The sequence below is a fragment of the Pan paniscus genome, chromosome 12 (genome assembly GCF_029289425.2).
Source record: "Pan paniscus chromosome 12, NHGRI_mPanPan1-v2.0_pri, whole genome shotgun sequence".
Lineage (NCBI taxonomy): Eukaryota > Metazoa > Chordata > Mammalia > Primates > Hominidae > Pan > Pan paniscus.
The window spans coordinates 26857491-26874585 of NC_073261.2; the positions used below are offsets into that span (position 1 = coordinate 26857491).

At 45.3% G+C, this 17095-nt stretch overlaps 1 protein-coding gene across 4 annotated transcripts in view; it reads left to right on the forward strand.

The window, feature by feature from the left end:
* CREG2 (cellular repressor of E1A stimulated genes 2) overlaps positions 1 to 17095 on the forward strand; it is a 48627-nt gene that overhangs the window by 18727 nt on the left and 12805 nt on the right. For all 4 annotated transcript variants that reach the window (XR_004669481.3, XR_004669482.3, XR_010109244.1 and 1 more), the window contains exon 3: positions 13513 to 13626. Coding sequence is in view for 1 of the 4 variants with exons in the window: in XM_003815778.6 (XP_003815826.2) it covers positions 13513 to 13626 (114 nt within the window). In the remaining 3 variants the exon portion in view is untranslated. The remainder of the gene's footprint in view (positions 1 to 13512; positions 13627 to 17095) is intronic.

Genomic DNA, 17095 nt, shown 5'->3' on the forward strand with positions numbered 1-17095 from the left:
TCCCAACTAGGTCTCCCTGGATCAACCCATTCTCCATTCTAAAGCCAGAGGGATATTTTCAAAACACCCGTCTCATCATTCTACTGTCCAGCTTAAAATTCTTCAATCCTTCCCATTGCTCTTTGGAGAAAGTTCTAAAATCTTAACATATCCTGCGAAGCCTAAATGGCCCACCCCGGCACAGTTCCAACCTCGGACATCACTCTCTTGCCTTGTCTTTATCCTGGTCCCATTGGCCTTTTGGCTCTCAGTCTGTGCAAATAACAGTAACAAAATACCACAGACTGGGTGGCTTAGAAACAACAGAAACTTATTTCCCACAGTTCTGGAGGGTGGAAGGCCAAGGCTGAGGCAGATTTAGTGTCTGGTGAGCACCTGCTCTCTGGTTCAGAGGTGGCATCTTCTCACTGTGCCCTCACTTGGGGCAAGGGGCCAGAGAACTCTCTGGGGTCTCTTTTATTATAAGACACTAATCCCATTCAGGAGGGTTGGAAGCACTTTTGTCTAGCGTGCTTTCCCTGCCCACCACCTTATCTGATTCCTACTCATTTTCTAGGGTTCAGCCTTCATTGACCCTCAGAACTTCACTGAGTCTCAGGATTCCATGTTGTAATAGCAGGTGATGAAATCACTAATTGCGTGGCAAGCTGTCTGGTGTCTGTGTCTCCTGCTGGAGTGCAGCTCCCCAGAGGCCAGGACCACGTCTTTCTTGCTGTCTGCACCCCTCAACAAGTGCAGAGCCTTGAGCACAGTGTGGGGCCATTTATTGGTTGCATATGAGGAATATTCATGGGGGCATTAAGGAAGAGCGTTTTCATTTCCCATTGCTGCTGTAAGAAATTGCCACAGACTTCGTGCTTTAGAACAGCACAGATGTATTCTTTTTTTTTTTCTTTTTTCTTTTCCCTCTTTTTTTTTTTTTTGAGACGGAGTCTCACACTGTTGCCCAGGCTGGAGTGCAATGGTGCAATCTCGGCTCACTGCAAGCTCCGCCTCCCAGATTCAAGCAATTCTACTGCCTCAGTCTCCCAAGTAGCTGGGACTACAGGTGCGCGCCACCATGCCCAGCTAATTTTTTGTGTTTTTAATAGAGACAGGGTTTCACTGTGTTGGCCAGGCTGGTCTCGAACTCCTGACCTTGTGATCTGCTCACCTCAGCCTCCCAAAGTGCTGGGATTATAGGCCTGAGCCACCGTGCCCGGCCACAGATGTATTCTTTTACAGGTCTAGAGGGCAGAAGTCTGAAATGAGTCTCACAAAGCTAAAACCAAGGTGTGGGCTGAGCTGCTTCCTTCTGGAGGCTCCAGAGGAGAAGCCGTTTCCTTGCCTTTTCAGCTCCTAGAGGCCGCGTGCATTCCTTGGCGCGTGGCCCCTTGCTTACCTCAATCTCAGGGCTTGCTTCTGTCATCCCACCTCCTACTGCTCACTTGAAACTTCTGCCTCCCTCTAGGAGGATCTTCTGTTTATATTGGGCCCACTGGATAATCCAGGATAATCTTTCTCTCTCAGGATCCCTAACTTAATCACATGTGCAAAGTCCCTGTTACCATATGAAGTCACATTCACACATTCCGGGGATTAGGACTTCTTCGGCATCTGGGGATTAGGACATCTTTGGGGGAGCTGTTATTCCATCTACCTCAGGATGGAAGTAACAGTTTAAATGGATGTGCAAATGGAGATAGAAACATGGTGATTTATTCTAATGCATGCTACAGCCCTCTTTGGTATGTTAGAGGTGTCATGATTGCACTTACTTATAATATAAATGTTTTAAATATAGAAATTAAAATGGCTCAAACCATGTGAGATTCAATTGATGAAGATAAATTTTAATATAATCTCTGCATATCAAAGTTATACATAAATGTGAAAACTCAGAGGAAAGGGGTCATCATACATTGAACCGTCTTGCTAGACAGTTCCTTGACTCTCAAGAGTGGACTGTTCGAACACGCCTGTTGCTCTCCTGTCCAGGAAGTGGGTCCACATCCCCCCTTTTCTGGTGCCGTCTGTTGTGTGTGGCTGGCCAGTGTCTATTGAATCACAACATTTGACACTGGATAAGAGAAAATTCTAACCCAAGATGAGTAAGGAAATGTAATGGACCACTCTTCCAGTTAAACACATACATTTATCCCTTGGTATCCATGGGCAATTGGTTCCAGGAACCCTCCTCCAGCCCCCCACCAAAAGACGCCAAAATCCGTGGATGCTCAAGTCCCTGATATAAAATGGGATATTATGCATATAACCTACGCACATCCTCCTGCGTACTTTAAGTCATCTCTAGATTACTTATAATACCTAGTACAATTTAAGTGCTCTGTAAATAGTTGTTATACTATATTGGTTTTGTATTTGTATTATTATTATTCTTATTATTATTGAGACAGAGTCTCACTCTGTCGCCCAGGCTGGAATGCAGTCGCGCGATCTCGGCTCACTGCAACCTCCATCTCCTGGGTTCAAGCGATTCTCCTGCCTCATCCTCCCAAGTTGCTGGGATTTCAGGTGCATGCCACCACACCTGGCTAATTTTTGTATTTTTAGTAGAGATGGGGTTTTGTCATTTGACCAGGCTGGTCTTGAACTCCTGACCTCAGGTGATCTGTCTGCCTCAGCCCCCCAAAGTGCTGGGATTACAGGCATGAGCCACTGCACCCGGCCTATTTGTATTATTTTTTTATTTTGTACTGTAGCTTTTTTTTTCCTAAATATTTTCAGTCTGTGGTTGGTTGGATCCACAGATGCAAAAATCCATGGATGCGGAAGGCCAACTGTATGTCCAAGGCTTCTGAACAATACACATTTCATTCAGAGAAATCAGGGAAGTCATGGATGGGAACATTGAATTGAGGAGTAAAAGAGACATCTACAGCCTGAAAATGGGCAAGCGTCATTCAGAGTCTCAAAAATCAGAGGTTGGGAGGATCTGTGTGGGTAAACACAAATAACTTACATAGTGATTCTGGAACAGCTGTTGAAGAGATGGTTTCTGTGCCCTAAGAGTAGGAAGAAGTGGCCACCTACAGGCAATATTGGTTGGGAAGGATGTCATGTCAAAAGACCATCCTTTTCTTTTATGGTTTTCCTAAGATGATGAATTAGGAAACTATTGTGGATTTCCCTGAGGCATTCGAAGAAACTTGCATGGTCATATTCTCATAGACAAGATGGAATAACGTAAACTGGGGAATAATAACTTGGGCAGATTTATATTTGTTTATTTCTCTTATATCTAATTTCACAATGGATGTGAAACTGTGGATGAATGAACAATTGGGTGAATGACCAAAAGGGTCTACTGGTAGGGCGGGGTTTTATCTGAACTCTATGTAGGAGGTTTCTGCTTCCTTGACCTTTCACAATACCCTGAAAAGTAGGGGGAAGGGTTCTGGAAGCCAGAGGAAGGATTCTGGGGTTGAACTAACTGGAAGCTTGATACAGTGAGAGACACTGAAAAATACATATTTGGGAGACATAGAAATTTGTCAAGAGAAGCCAATGTCATAACCAGGAAAATGGTGCCAAGAAGGATGAACAAAACTGGGAAAAAAAATTAACTAGGACAGTATGAGGCATTATACTGGTATGCTGTAAAATAAAATAAAAACTAAAAGCAAGATATTAATAAAATAGATAAGCTTTTTCTGTGCCCTAAGAATAGGAAGAAGTGACCACCTACAGACAATATTGGTTGGGAAGGATGTCATACCAAAGACCATTCTTTTCTTTGATAGGTTTCCTATGATGATGAATTAGGGAACTATTGTGGATAGCATCCCTAGGAGGATGGAGTAGAGGGTGGTGGAGGTGAGACGCCTCCCCAACCTTGCTCACCTCCTGCTGGAGTTTCACGGGCAGTTCTGGATCCCATAGTTTAACAGGGACATTGACAAGCTGGGATGTCTGAAAGCAGCCAGCCTGGAAAGGAGCAGTCTCAGGAATGACACAGTGCTTTCTGCAGATGCCGGAAAGGCTAGCACCGAATCCTATTTGTTCTAGGGTTACCCTAGGGAACAGGAATAAAACTGGCAGTGGAAGCCACAGGCCTCACCATTTTCCTCTCTGCTGCCATCCTCTTGTTCTTGCCTTCAGCACTGTGTGGAAGGCGTATCCTACACTCCAGCTTCTCCAGCCAGGTTCTCACCACCCACACTCCAGATTTGCTAGCAAAAGCACCACATCCAGAATTTCCATTCCACGCCTCCTACGCTTCTTGCTTGTGCAACCCTCCTGCAACGTGCTTGGACCACATGGAGCTGCCAACCCTTTGCCCCCATCACGATCCTCCCACCCGTCAGCATGTCCTGGCTCCCCTTTCTCTTTGCCCAGGTTAGACTCCATGGTCTATCTTTACGATTGCCCTGAGACCACCTACACCTCCTCTGACCCTCTCGCCTCCTGCCTGGCCATACCCAGCCCCTTTAAGCCCTGCTTCCACCTCCTCTGTTCCTGCACCAAGGTGGCCCAGGTCTGCCCAGGGAAACCATGTGGCCAAACTGAGGCTGCCCCTTTCAATTCATGAAAAGAATCCTCCCATGCATTCTCAGCACGCCTAGAAAAATCCCATTTCATTTCCCCAGTAAGAGCCCTTTTTTAAAGAACAAACCTAAACGTTCCCCTTCATTCTCTCTCAGTTGCAGATGACACCCATACTTATTTGACACAGTACGAAATCACACGAGGCAACTCACTCCTCTCCCTCCACTAAGTCGAAAAATTTACCTGCATTTCCACCAGTGGATCTCAAACAGGGAGCTGAGAGACTCCTCCCCAGGGACACTTGGCAATGTCTGGAGACCTTTTTGGTTGTTACAACTTGGGTTGGGGTGGGGGGTACTGCTGGCATCTAGCAGGTAGAGCCCAGGAATGCTGCTAAATACTCTATTATGCGAAGGACAGCCCTCCACCTCAAAAAATCATCCAGCCCAAAATGTCAACCGTGCCAAGGTTGAGAAAGCCTGGTCTACACCTACCTTCCTTCTGTTACTATCTGGCTGGATACATCAGGGAGAGACAAAGCCTTGTGACATATCTCAATGGATTCTATTGGCATTTGGGGTAGGACAGTTCCTTGTGTAAGATCGTCCCATGCATTGCAGGACATTTAGAATTCCTGACCCCTGCCCACCAAGTGCAAGGAGATAGAGCCCCTCAACCCGGTTTCTGTGACAACCAAGATGCTCCCCAGATTTCCAGTTGCCTTTTATGGAGAGGAAACTTCTCCCAGTTGAGAACCATTGTACAATGATGGTGATTTTATCATTTGCAGGATTGGGTGGTCCAATCCACTTCCTTTTTTCTTTGTGTGTGTGTGTGTGTGTTTGAGACAGGGTCTCACTCTGTCACCGAGGCTGGAGTGCAGTGGCATGATCATAGCTCACTGCAGCCTCAATCTGCTGGGCTCAAGTGATCCTCCTGCCTCAGCCTCCTGAGTAGCTAGGACTACAGGTGTGCACCACAACGCCCGGCCAATTTTCTCTATATTATAAAAAAATCAAAGGTTAAACAAATATTTTAATGTCATTTGTTCAGTATGTTTATATATAGGTATAATTTCTGAAATCCTCAAAAAACATAATACATCCTTTCCTCCAATATTTTTCTTTACCACTGAACACAAACACATAAAAATAAAACAGACTTCTAAATATGCTATCAAGACATAAAGTGTTTGGGAAGGTTACGTGTATTTTTAGAAAAACGCATCCCTTGTGAAGCTCTTACAAAATTGTAGCCCATAAAAATATGAGTGTAAAAGAAATTGTTGTAGCAAGAGAAGGACTACTTATCTCCGAGAAGGTTAACTATCCAGAAGGCAAGCTTCACGTTTAATTGGAGATCATTTGAGTACAAGAGCACTGCCTTATTGTGTCCTTTATGACTCCTCAGGTGCATGTAATCCACTCCGCTGCATACAAAGTGCTGTGACTGATCATTCTCCCAATTCAGAAGCATTCTGGAATCCCCAGTACAATGGCGTCCATGCCTTGGGCATGAAACCCACCCCCTAAGAACAGATATTTGATCCCTTGACTCCCTAGATTGAATCTTCCCATACCATTTTAGGCCCTGTTATAGGAAAAATAAAAATAAAAAGGTTAAAAGAAGCTCCTGGCTGGGTATGCAAGCATTTCACCCAGCAGAGGCCACCTGTTGAGTGCTGGGTGGGGACCAGGCCAGCCTCGATGAGTGAGCACAGTCAGGGTCCGGAGGGCAGACGTCACAGTCCAGGACAGCTCCTGCCACTCTCCACCAGGGTCCTCAGGCAGGAAGGACATCCCTCTGGGCTCCCCAGATGGCCACTTTGAGAGCCTGGATCAGGCTTTTCTGGTCCTACCCTTGAGACCTGAATCCTCTTGGTTTACAAGCTGCCCATCCTCACAGGGCATGGGTAGCTGACTCTGAAGTCAGGTGAAAAGGGGAGAAATACCCAAAAGAATGTCCACTGGCCTGAAGGAGAGATGCAATCAGCACAGCCCATGTCCTTCAGCTCCCAGGGTCACCCACACCAGTGAAACACAAATAAAATAAGTAAGCTCGCTCAAGTTGCAGGAGGTAGAGAGCCCAAAGGGACACCCCAGGGTGCTTCTTTATTGCCTTTATGAAAAATAGCTCATTGATCGCTATTAACACATCTAACAGTAGGTGGGCACGCCTCCGCCACAACTAAGAACAGAGACAAACAGAGCTCCAGAAACTCGAAGCCCTGTAATTAGTGAGCAACCTTTCAGTTGAAAGAAATAGAAAAGTAAGCTCATATGGACTTAAAGAATTGCGAAATTTAACAGTTCACTTAACTGAAAAATTCAGAGGAAGGATTTTCTTAGGGGCTAAACAATGTCAACCAAATGAGATTTTTTTTCTCTCTCCCTCTCTCCTGTGGTGTCTGTTTCATTTTAAGGGTGGCTCCTTTGTAATCCAGTGTGGCTGCCCCCCAGGTACGGATCCTCCCCCGTTTATGTCCAACAAAAGTGAGCATCTCTCCAGGTAGACTCCAAAGAAGAGTTAGGGGGGTTTCCACTCTGGAAGTCCTCAGCAAGCAGCTCCTTGAGCTTTCGTGACCAAATTTGCTGTTGTGCCAGTCCCTGAATCCATCACTATAGCCAGGGACTGGAATATGCTGGTTGGCTTAGGCAATCCAGGTTCTCAGGACCTGGGGATGGACTAGGGTTCCTGAAGCTGCGTGTGAGAGGGAAGTGGATGCCTCAACAATAGATGAGATCTGTTACCCAGAGGAGGGGCAACACCTCCTACAGCCCTTGTTTACCGAAGTAGCCTCTCACCAATTGACAGCGTGCATCAGGGTCCCCAGGGTGCTCAGGGCCCTCTTGCCTAGCTGGTGCTGCATTTGCTGGCCATTTCAGGGGTGCAGCTGCCAGTAACCACAGTTGTGTTGCACTCCTGTGACTAAGGGTGGGGCTGCCATCCAACTTCCTTTAGATGCTGTATTAGTTTCGTATTGCTGCTGTAAAAAATTACCACACCTTACTGGCTTAAAGTAACCCAGATTTATCATGTTATTGTCCTGGAGGTCAGAAGTCCAAAAGAGGACTCACCAGATTAACACCAAGGCGTTGGCAGAACTATGTTCCTTTTTGGAAGCCCTGGGGCAGAGTCTGTTTCCTGACCTTTCTCAGCTTCGAGAGGCTGCCTGCAACCCAAGGCTCGTGCCCCTTCTGTATTCAAAGCCAGCCATGGCCAGGCAGGTCTTTCTCAGTCAAATCACTTCAACGCTTTCCACTTAATGATCCTTGTGATTGCCTTGGGCTCAGCCAAATCATCCAGGATGATCTTCCCATCCAAAATCAGCTGATTAGCAACCGACTTCCTCTTTGCCATGTAAGGGAACATATTCACATGTTCCAGAGATTCAGATGTGGACATCTTTGGGGGGCCATTAGCCTGTCTACCACATGTAGAAGGAAGTGATACCAAGTTTAGCTGGGTTTTCCACTGTGTAAACGCAAAGTTTTCTATTTGCCTTTTAAAATATATAATCTCCTTTTTATTTCTATGTAATTACCCACAGTAGAGAAGCAAAAATTCTCCCTATGTAAATGTACTGTGTTATTATTCTATAATGACTTACATCTGAAGGTTAATTTCATTGCTTTCATCACAGAACAATTTAATGAAGAAATTAGCTTTAATAGTGAACAAATAAATTGGGTGCAACTAATGACAGTATCATTCAGACACAAATTCTAAATATTTTTCATATATGTGAATTCAGTTTCTTCTTACAATTTTTACTTCTTTTCTCCTATGCATCTCAGTTATTTTTACAAAGATATAGATTTGGCTTTTGTTACATAGATTACATTCCATCATTCTTTCATCTTAGAAGAAAAATTTACAACTTAACGACCACATTTTTCCAGTATCAAAACTACCACAGATTATAATTTTCCTTCTTTCTTTTTTTTTTCTGAGACTGAGTCTTGCTCTGTCGCCCAGGCTGGAGTGCAGTGGTACAATCTTGGCTCGCTGCAACTTCCGTCTCCCAGGTTCAAGCTATGCTCATGTCTCAGCCTCCTGAGTAGCTGGAATTACAGCTGCCCACCACCACGCCCGGCTAATTTTTGTATTTTTTAGTAGAGACAGGGTTTCACCCATGTCGGCTAGGCTGGTCTCGAATTCCTGATGTCAGGTGATCTGCCGGCCTCGGCCTCCCAAAGTGCTGGGATTACAGGTGTGAGTCACTGCGCCCAGCCCTTTCTTTCTTCTTTTAATGGAGCCACACAGTACATATTTTTCTTCATAACCAAAATGAGTCACTGAAGCAAGTGTCTCAATCAGTTGAGATTTATTAAGGCAACCTCAGTGCATGTCCAGGAACACGCAAGCCACAGGCCGATCTGTGGCTATTTTCCTGAAGAGGTTTTCAGGAGGTTTAGTATTTGTACATTTTCTTAAAGGGGAGAAAGGCATGTAGGAAGAGTGGCAGGTAGGTGGTAAGGCAATGGTTATATCTTTGTGAGACTTTAGTTAGTGCCCAGTAAATCAACATTTTACATAAGATAAGGTGAATGTTTGAAAGAAAAAAAGGGAGTAAAGGAAGAATTTATTATGCAGATGTCTCTGGGTAAGCAGAGGAATGATTGATCTAGTCTTGTCTTTATTCTGCACCTGGGAAGATAAGCTTGCAATTGAATGTCAATTCCATTATCAGCATGGAATCAAACAGACTTTAGTTTCAGGAGCCAGACTTAGATTGCAGACCTAAAGTTGCAGTTGGCATGTCCTTGTTTATGGGAGGCCAGCAAAAAATTCTTATGAATGGTCTCTACGGGCAGTCATTTGGAGACCCCTGAAGACTTTCATCTTTTCCCAGGGAGTCTGGTTGATGCATAATGCTGGTAACAGCGATTTATTTGGAAGAGGGAGTTGCATAACTCAACCTCTAGGCTTAACCTTCCCTTTGGCATAAGGAGTTTGAAGGTCCAGAGATTTTTAAAATTTCTTCAACTGTTTTTGTTACTGTAGGTAGCTAGTCAGACATGAGCAGGCCAGGAGAGGGCCCAATCCCACCCCCACCAGGAATGTCGGGTGACTATCAGGTGGTGGTCAGGTGGTTGTTAACTGTCTCTCTAAAAAAATAATTGGTCACACCCAGTGCCAGGGAAAGGTAGTCTCCCAATAGATAGAAAAAACCTGAAGTTGGTGATCAGCGACTTCCTACTAATATCTCTGGAGCTGGGTAAGTGAGCTCACACGTGTGCACCAAGACGCAAAATGGCGGAGTTTAACTGGTATGTGACCTTATACGAAGACTTGACTGGTAAAGGAAGAACGTCTCAAGTGAGCGTGTGTACAAGTCCCATAAATGCACTGTGCATGCTCACCTCCAAGAGCTGGCAGGCCACTGCACATGCAGACAGCCCACCCCAAGGGAAGAATCAGAGAGAAGGGATGCAAGGCCCCAGAAGTGTGCCAACATATAAAACCCTAGGTCAAAGGTCAGTGTGCCAATATATAAAACCCTAGGTCAAAGGTCAAACCATGCACTTGATCTCTCAAGTTGCCCGCTTGGCCCCCTCTTCCAAGTGTACTTTACTTCCTTTCATTCCTGCCCTAAAACTTTTTAATAAACTCTCACTCCTGCTCTAAAACTTGCCTCAGTTCTCACTCTGCCTTATGCCCCCCTCAGCTGAATTCTTTCTTCTGAGGAGGCAAGAATTGAGGTTGCTACAGATCCATACAGATTCACTGCCTGTAACAGTTTTACTTATATCTTTGTCATGGACACCTATAGCTCTATCTCATCTATTTCAAAGGCTGTATGTTATAGTATTGATAAAACTTAATTTATTTGTATTTCCCCACTGCTAAGCTTTTTGGTTACTTCCAATTTTTGCCATCATAAACAATTCTATGCAACAGGCTCTTTTTTTTCCCATGTGGTAGTATTTTTTTACCCCCAAGGCAAGCTTTTGAGAAAATGTCCCAGCATGATATTTAAAAGTTTATAATCAGATATTGGGATAAAGAATCCATAAACCTTGGGGACTGATTGGATCTGGGAGATAGAGGAGAGGTGGAGTCTGGGATATACCCAGATATAAGGGACCAGATGGGGCTGGGCACGGTGGCTCACACCTGTAATCCCAGCACTTTGGGAGGCCAAGGCAGGTGGATCACTTGAAGTCAGAAGTTTGAGACCAGCCTGGCCAACATGGTGAAACCACACCTCCATTAAAAATACAAAACTTAGCCGGGCATGGTGGTGTGCGCCTATAATCCCAGCTATTTGGGAAACAGGCAGGAGAATCGCTTGAACCCGGGAGGCAGAAGTTGCAGTGAGCTGAGATCGCACCACTGCACTCCAGCCTGGGAGACAGAGTGAGACTCTGACCAGATGACAGGTAGCCTAGCTTTTTTTTTTTTTTTTTTTTGAGACGGAGTCTCGCTCTGTCGCCCAGGCTGGAGTGCAGTGGTGCAATCTTGGCTCACTGCAAGCTCCGCCTCCCAGGATCACGCCATTCTCCCGCCTCAGCCTCCCAAGTAGCTGGGAGGTAGCCTAGATTTCTACTTGAGACCAGAGGACCTCAGGTAGGGTGCTACAGGCCTGGCTGCACCCCTGTGAGCTCCATGGCCCTGGACAACTTAACCCCTCTGAGTTTCACTTTTCTTACTTCTCAACAGGGGTTAATAATAAAACCTCCTAGGGTTGTCATGAAGATCAAACAAAATGAGGTGATGTACAAATGTCCTTGGTATAAAAATTAACAAATCTTACTACAGCAGCAGATGATGGAATACACATCAAAGCCATTTAGAAATACTGAAAACACTATGTGAATGTAAGTGACTAATATTATCATTGTGCTGCCTCATCCTTGAACCATCTTCCCAAACACTTATGGACACAGCTTGCAACAGCATAAGGCACAAGCTGCGGCCAAGAAGAGCTTTCTCTTGTGGATTTACATGAAGCCAGTCTCTGAACGACATTTGGAGAATCAGATTCTCTTGTTTATGCTTCTTCCAGAAATAGGCACCCTGACATGATTAGTAGGAGGTGAGAGCTTTAAGTTCCCTTCCCCACAGGCCAGGCACGGTGGCTCACGCCTGTCATCCCAGCACTTTGGGAGGCTGAGGCGGGTGGGTTACCTGAGGTCAGGAGTTCAAGACCAGCCTGACCAACACAGTGAAACCCCATCTCTATTAAAAATACAAAAATTGGGCTGAGCACAGTGGCTCACACCTGTAATCCCAGCACTTTGGGAGGCTGAGGCGGGCGAATCACAGGGTCAGGAGTTTGAGACCAGCTTGGCCAATATGGTGAAACCCCGTCTCTACTAAAAATACAAAAATTAGCCGGGCGTGTGGTGCATGCCTGTAGTCCCCACTACTCAGGAGATTGGGGCAGGAGAATTGCTTGAACCCGGGAGGCGGAGGTTGCAGTGAGCCAAGATTACGCCATTGCACTCCAGCCTGGGTGACAGAGTGAGACTCCATCTCAAAAAAAAAAGAAGAAAAAGTTCCCTTCCCCACATCGTCACTGCCAGGTGACCTTTACAGTGGAAACAAGTCTTAGGATAATTCTGTCACCACAGAAACATTTCTTAGCAAGCAGTCACAAATATGATCACACTACTGTTCTTATTATTTCTAATATGCTTTTTGCTGATTAAGGAACCCTCCAGTGCAGGTTCTGACGGCAATATTTGAAAGCCCTTATTCCAGTCACTGCTGGATCCAGACAGAAGCGTTGTACTACTCCAGGGATGCCATTCGTATTACACACACATCCAACACCTGCCAAAATTTTCTTGTGTCCATTTGATGTGTTTTGTTTCTGCAGTTAAAAAAAAGAAAGAAAACCCACCTAACATGAGATCTACCCTGTTAGTAAATTTTTATGTGCACAATATTATTTTGTGAACTCTTATGTTGTATAGCAGATCTCTAGAACATATTCACAACAGAACTGAAACATTGTTCCCTCTGAATAATAACTCCCCATTTTGATAGGAATGGGAGGCAGGAGGGCAGGGTCCCTGGCAAGGGCTCCACCCTCAAGCCCGGACCGGCAGCCCTAAATGAGAACAGGCATTCCTGTTTTTGAGCCAGAATGTTGATTTTTGGCGTGCCCTGCCCCCACATCCTGGGCCCATATAAACCCCAGACCGCAGCTGGCAGAGGGAAAAGCAGCTGGACTTCGAGAGGCGAAGAAGCAACTGAGAGTCGGAGAGGATGGATAGATGCAGCTTAACTTCAGACGGCATGACTTTGGAGAGGAGCCTGGCTGGAGATGGCCAGGCCTCAGGGAAAGATCACCTTCCTGCACCAGCCCCTTTCCAGCTCTTCTGCTGAGAGCCACTCCCACTGCTTCATAAAACCTCTGCACTCACCAGCCTTTAAGTCTGTATGACCTGATTCTTCCTGGATGCCAGACAAGAACCTGGGTACCAAGAGGGCAGGGTGTACGTCACCCTGACTCGCCACTGAGCTGATTAACACTTAGCCATCACTGACGGCAACCACTAAAAGAGCATTGTTTGTAATACATGCCCTCTGGGACTCCAGAGTTTGTGGGCAACTTGGTACAGGGTTCATTCCTGCCTAAAAAGGCACTCACCCCAGCTCCTGAACGTGCTCACCTGTGTACTCCCCCTCCTGCAAGCAAAACAAGCACTCCCACCCCCCGAACCCCACCCTACCCCACTGTCACAAGTCCCTCGAGGGGGTCAGGGAACTTTCCCGTCTCAATTTCCTCCACCCTCAAATGTGCACTTTTGCCTAGGGTGCTTCAGATGTTATCTCACTGCCCCAGAATGCAGACTGATATCTAACCTACACAAGCACACCTATTGCAAGGCCTGAGTATTTTAAAGTAACTATCGGTAACATAACCTGAATGATATAACCAGGAATATCCATAACCTGAATGATATAACCAGGAATGTGACTACTATTTTTAAGTTTATAAAATCGTTAGAATTGCCGGCTGATGTTCTGTCCTTGTTCTGATATACGAAAAATGTTTTTCACATGCAGAAAAAACATCGTTGATCCGGAAGATCCCCGATGTGTCCAGTTAACGCTCACTGGCCAGATGATCGCAGTGTCTCCAGAAGAAGTAGAATTTGCCAAGCAAGCCATGTTTTCAAGGTGTGTAAATGCTTTAAAATTTATATGCCCAGAAATACACAATACTAATAAGCAGAGGTCAGGCTGTGCCATTTGATGCCTCTGATGCAATAAGTGATTGGTCTCCACTGCCCTTCGGTGGGAATAGGGCCAAGCTCAGCCTGGCTATGGAGATCACTAGCAGTGGCAGCAGAAGCCGGGTGAATGCCTCTGGAGAGCACTGCACTGAGCTACTCCAGGTACAATTCCTACCTACTCCCAACCTTTGACAATGCCCTGCCTTGCCGTGAAAATAGCTGAGCCTTCCTCGTCAACACAACATTTTCAAGCATCCACTTGAAACAAAGCCCACTGCCGGCTGGGGATGCCAGCGCAGCGTTTCTCGGTGTGGTGCTCTCGCTCTTACATCAGTAGGCTGCTGACTTAGACGCAGCTTTATGGGCCCAACCCCAACCTACTTACTGAATCAAACTCTCCGGAAATGAGGCTCAGGAATCTGTATTGTAAAAGGCATGCTCCAGGAAATTGATGTGCATGCTAAAGTTTGAGAACTACTGCTGTAGGGGTCCACACAAGTGACAGGGGGGCCCAGCCTGGAGTCAGAGCTTGTGCAAGCAGAGGACCGCACATGCACGCGGGGGTGGCCTTTCCACAGGTGTCCATGCAGGGACCGCCGGAAGTGCAGGCTCGGAGCTGGGGTGCGGGCTGGTGCAGCAATGGAAACAGGCTAGAAGGCATTGGTCTGCAGTAGAGGGAGAGTAACACGAAGGCAAGTGTTGAGCTGGAGGGGCGATCCACAACCCCATGGGAAGAAGATCCTGCACGCAGTGATGCAGTGAATAAGCAAGCCTTGTAAGGACACAGAAAAGGGCTAAAGGCACAATCGGAGAAAACTAGAATGATTGGGATTGGATATGTTCACATGAGCTCATGGCTTTCAATACCTAAAGAAACAGATGTCAGTGTGCGTGTGTGTGTGCGCACAAACGTTTTTATTTTTTATTTTTATTTTTTATTGCTAGCTTTTAAACTCAACTCTAGTTCTTAAGTTCTTCTCCTCTCACATGTTATTATAAGCAATGAGAAGAGGCCAAAATCTTCCCTAGATCAGTGGGTTCATTAGGTTCATTTCCTATTTTCTTTTTTTATTTTTATTTTAAGTTCTGGGATATGTGTGCAGAACATGCAGGTTTGTTACATAGGTATACATGTGCCATGGTGGTTTGCTGCACCCATCATCTAGGTTTTAAGGTCCCCCATACATTAGGTATTTGTCCTAATGCTTTCCATCCTCTTGCCTCCACCCCCCGACAGGCCCCGGGTGTGTGATGTTCCCCTCCCTGTGTCCATGTGTTCTCATTGTTCAACTCCCACTTATGAGTGAGAACATGCAGTGTTTGGTTTTTTTGCTCTGGTGTTAGTTTGCTGAGGATGATGGCTTCCAGCTTCATCCATGTTCCTGCAAAGGACATGAACTCATCCTTTTCTATGGCTGCATAGTATTCCATGGTGTATATGTGCCACATTTTCTTTATCCAGTCTATTATTGATGGGCATTTGGATTGGTTCTAAGTCTTTGCTATTGTAAATAGTGCTGCAATAAACATACGTGTGCATGTATCTTTATAACAGAATGATTTATAATCCTTTGGGTATATGCCCAGTAATGGGATGGCTGGGTCAAATGATATTTCTGGTTCTAGATCCTTGAGGAATCGCCACATCGTCTTCCACAATGGTTGAAGTAATTTACATTCCCACCAACTGTGTAAAAGCATTCTATTTCTCCACAGCCTCGCCAGCATCTGTTGCTTCCTGACTTTTTAATGATTGCCATTCTAACTGCCATGAGATGGTATCCATTGTGGTTTTGATTTGCATTTCTCTAATGACCAGTGATGATGAGCTTTGTTTCATATATTTGTTGGCCGCATAAATGTCTTCTTTTGCTTCATGACTAAAACACCAAAAGCAATTGCAACAAAAGCCAAAATTGATAAATGGGATCTAATTAAACTAAAGAGCTTCTGCACAGCAAAAGAAGCTATCATCAGAGAGCAAACGGGCAACCTACAGAACGGGTGAAAATTTTTTCAATCGACCCATCTGACAAAGGTCTAATATCCAAAATCTACAAGGAACTTAAACAAATTTACAAGAAAAAAACGAACAACCCCATCAAAAAGTGGGTGAAAGATGTGAACATTTCCTATTTTCTGCCTAACTACAGACAACAGCATTGCCAAGTTTGCCTACCACTACATAATGTAGATCCCTTTACCTCCAGCTTTCAGTAGCTTTTTCTGCTTTTATTTTTAATTTTAGAGACAAGGATTTTTTCTTTTGTGCAGGCTGGAGTGCAGTGGCGTAATCATATTTCACTGCAGCCTTCAACTCCTGGGCTCAAGGGATCTTCTTGCCTCAGCCTCCTGAGTAGCTAGGACTACCCACAGGCACCACCTTTTTTGGAGACAGTCCAGGTCTGTTGCCCAGGCTGGAGTGCAGTGGCATGATCTCGGCTCACTGCAACCTCTGCCTCCTGGGTTCAAGTGAGTCTTGTGCCTCAGACTTCCGAGTAGCTGGGATTACAGGTGTGCACCACCACGCCTGGCTAATTTTTGTATTTTTAGTAGAGACAGGGTTTTGCCATGTTGTCCAGGCTGGTCTCGAACTCGTGGCCTCATGTGATCCTCCCGCCTCAGTCTCTCAAAGTGCTGGGATGACAGGCGTGAACCACTACGCCCAGCCAGGCACTACCTTTTTATAAGCCCTCACTGTCAGTCTCCTCAGGGTCCTCCCAGCTTCCACCCAGTGCCTGGGCTCAGAGCCAGTGCCCCATGGATTAGGGTTTGTTGCACCAGCACCGCTTCCAGGTATCAAACTTTGTTCCAGTTATCAGTACAAAAGTAGGTTTCTTAAAACAACAATCATGTTATTATCTTGGCTGCATAATATTTGGGGTGTTATGGCATCAGATCAGCAACTTTTGTTCAAATGGATTAAGAAAATAAAATAGTTTTGGATACTGTACTTGCAATTTTCCTGTATGTTTATTATTGTTTCAAAATAAATTATTCTTTAAAAAGATGATTGACTGAGTGTGGTAGCACACACCTATAATTCCAGCACTTTGGAAGGCTGAGGCAGAAGGATTGCTTGAGGCCAGGAGTTCAAGACTAGCCCGGGCAACATAGTGAGACTGCATCTCTACAAAAAAAAAAAAATGTTTTTTAATTAGCCAGGCATGGTGGCACGCTACTCATGAGGCTGAGGCAGGAGGATCGCTTGAGCCCAGGAGATCGAGGCTGCAGTGAGCTATGATCCCGCCACGGCACTCCAGCCAGGGCAACAGAGCAAGATTCCATCTCTAAAAAAAAAAAGTTTTAATAAATAAACATCATCAACCTATTATTGCATTTGCTTTGTAAGAAATGTTTTTCCCAGTTTGGACTTGGTCTTTGAATTATGTTTATGACATTTTTTAGATATA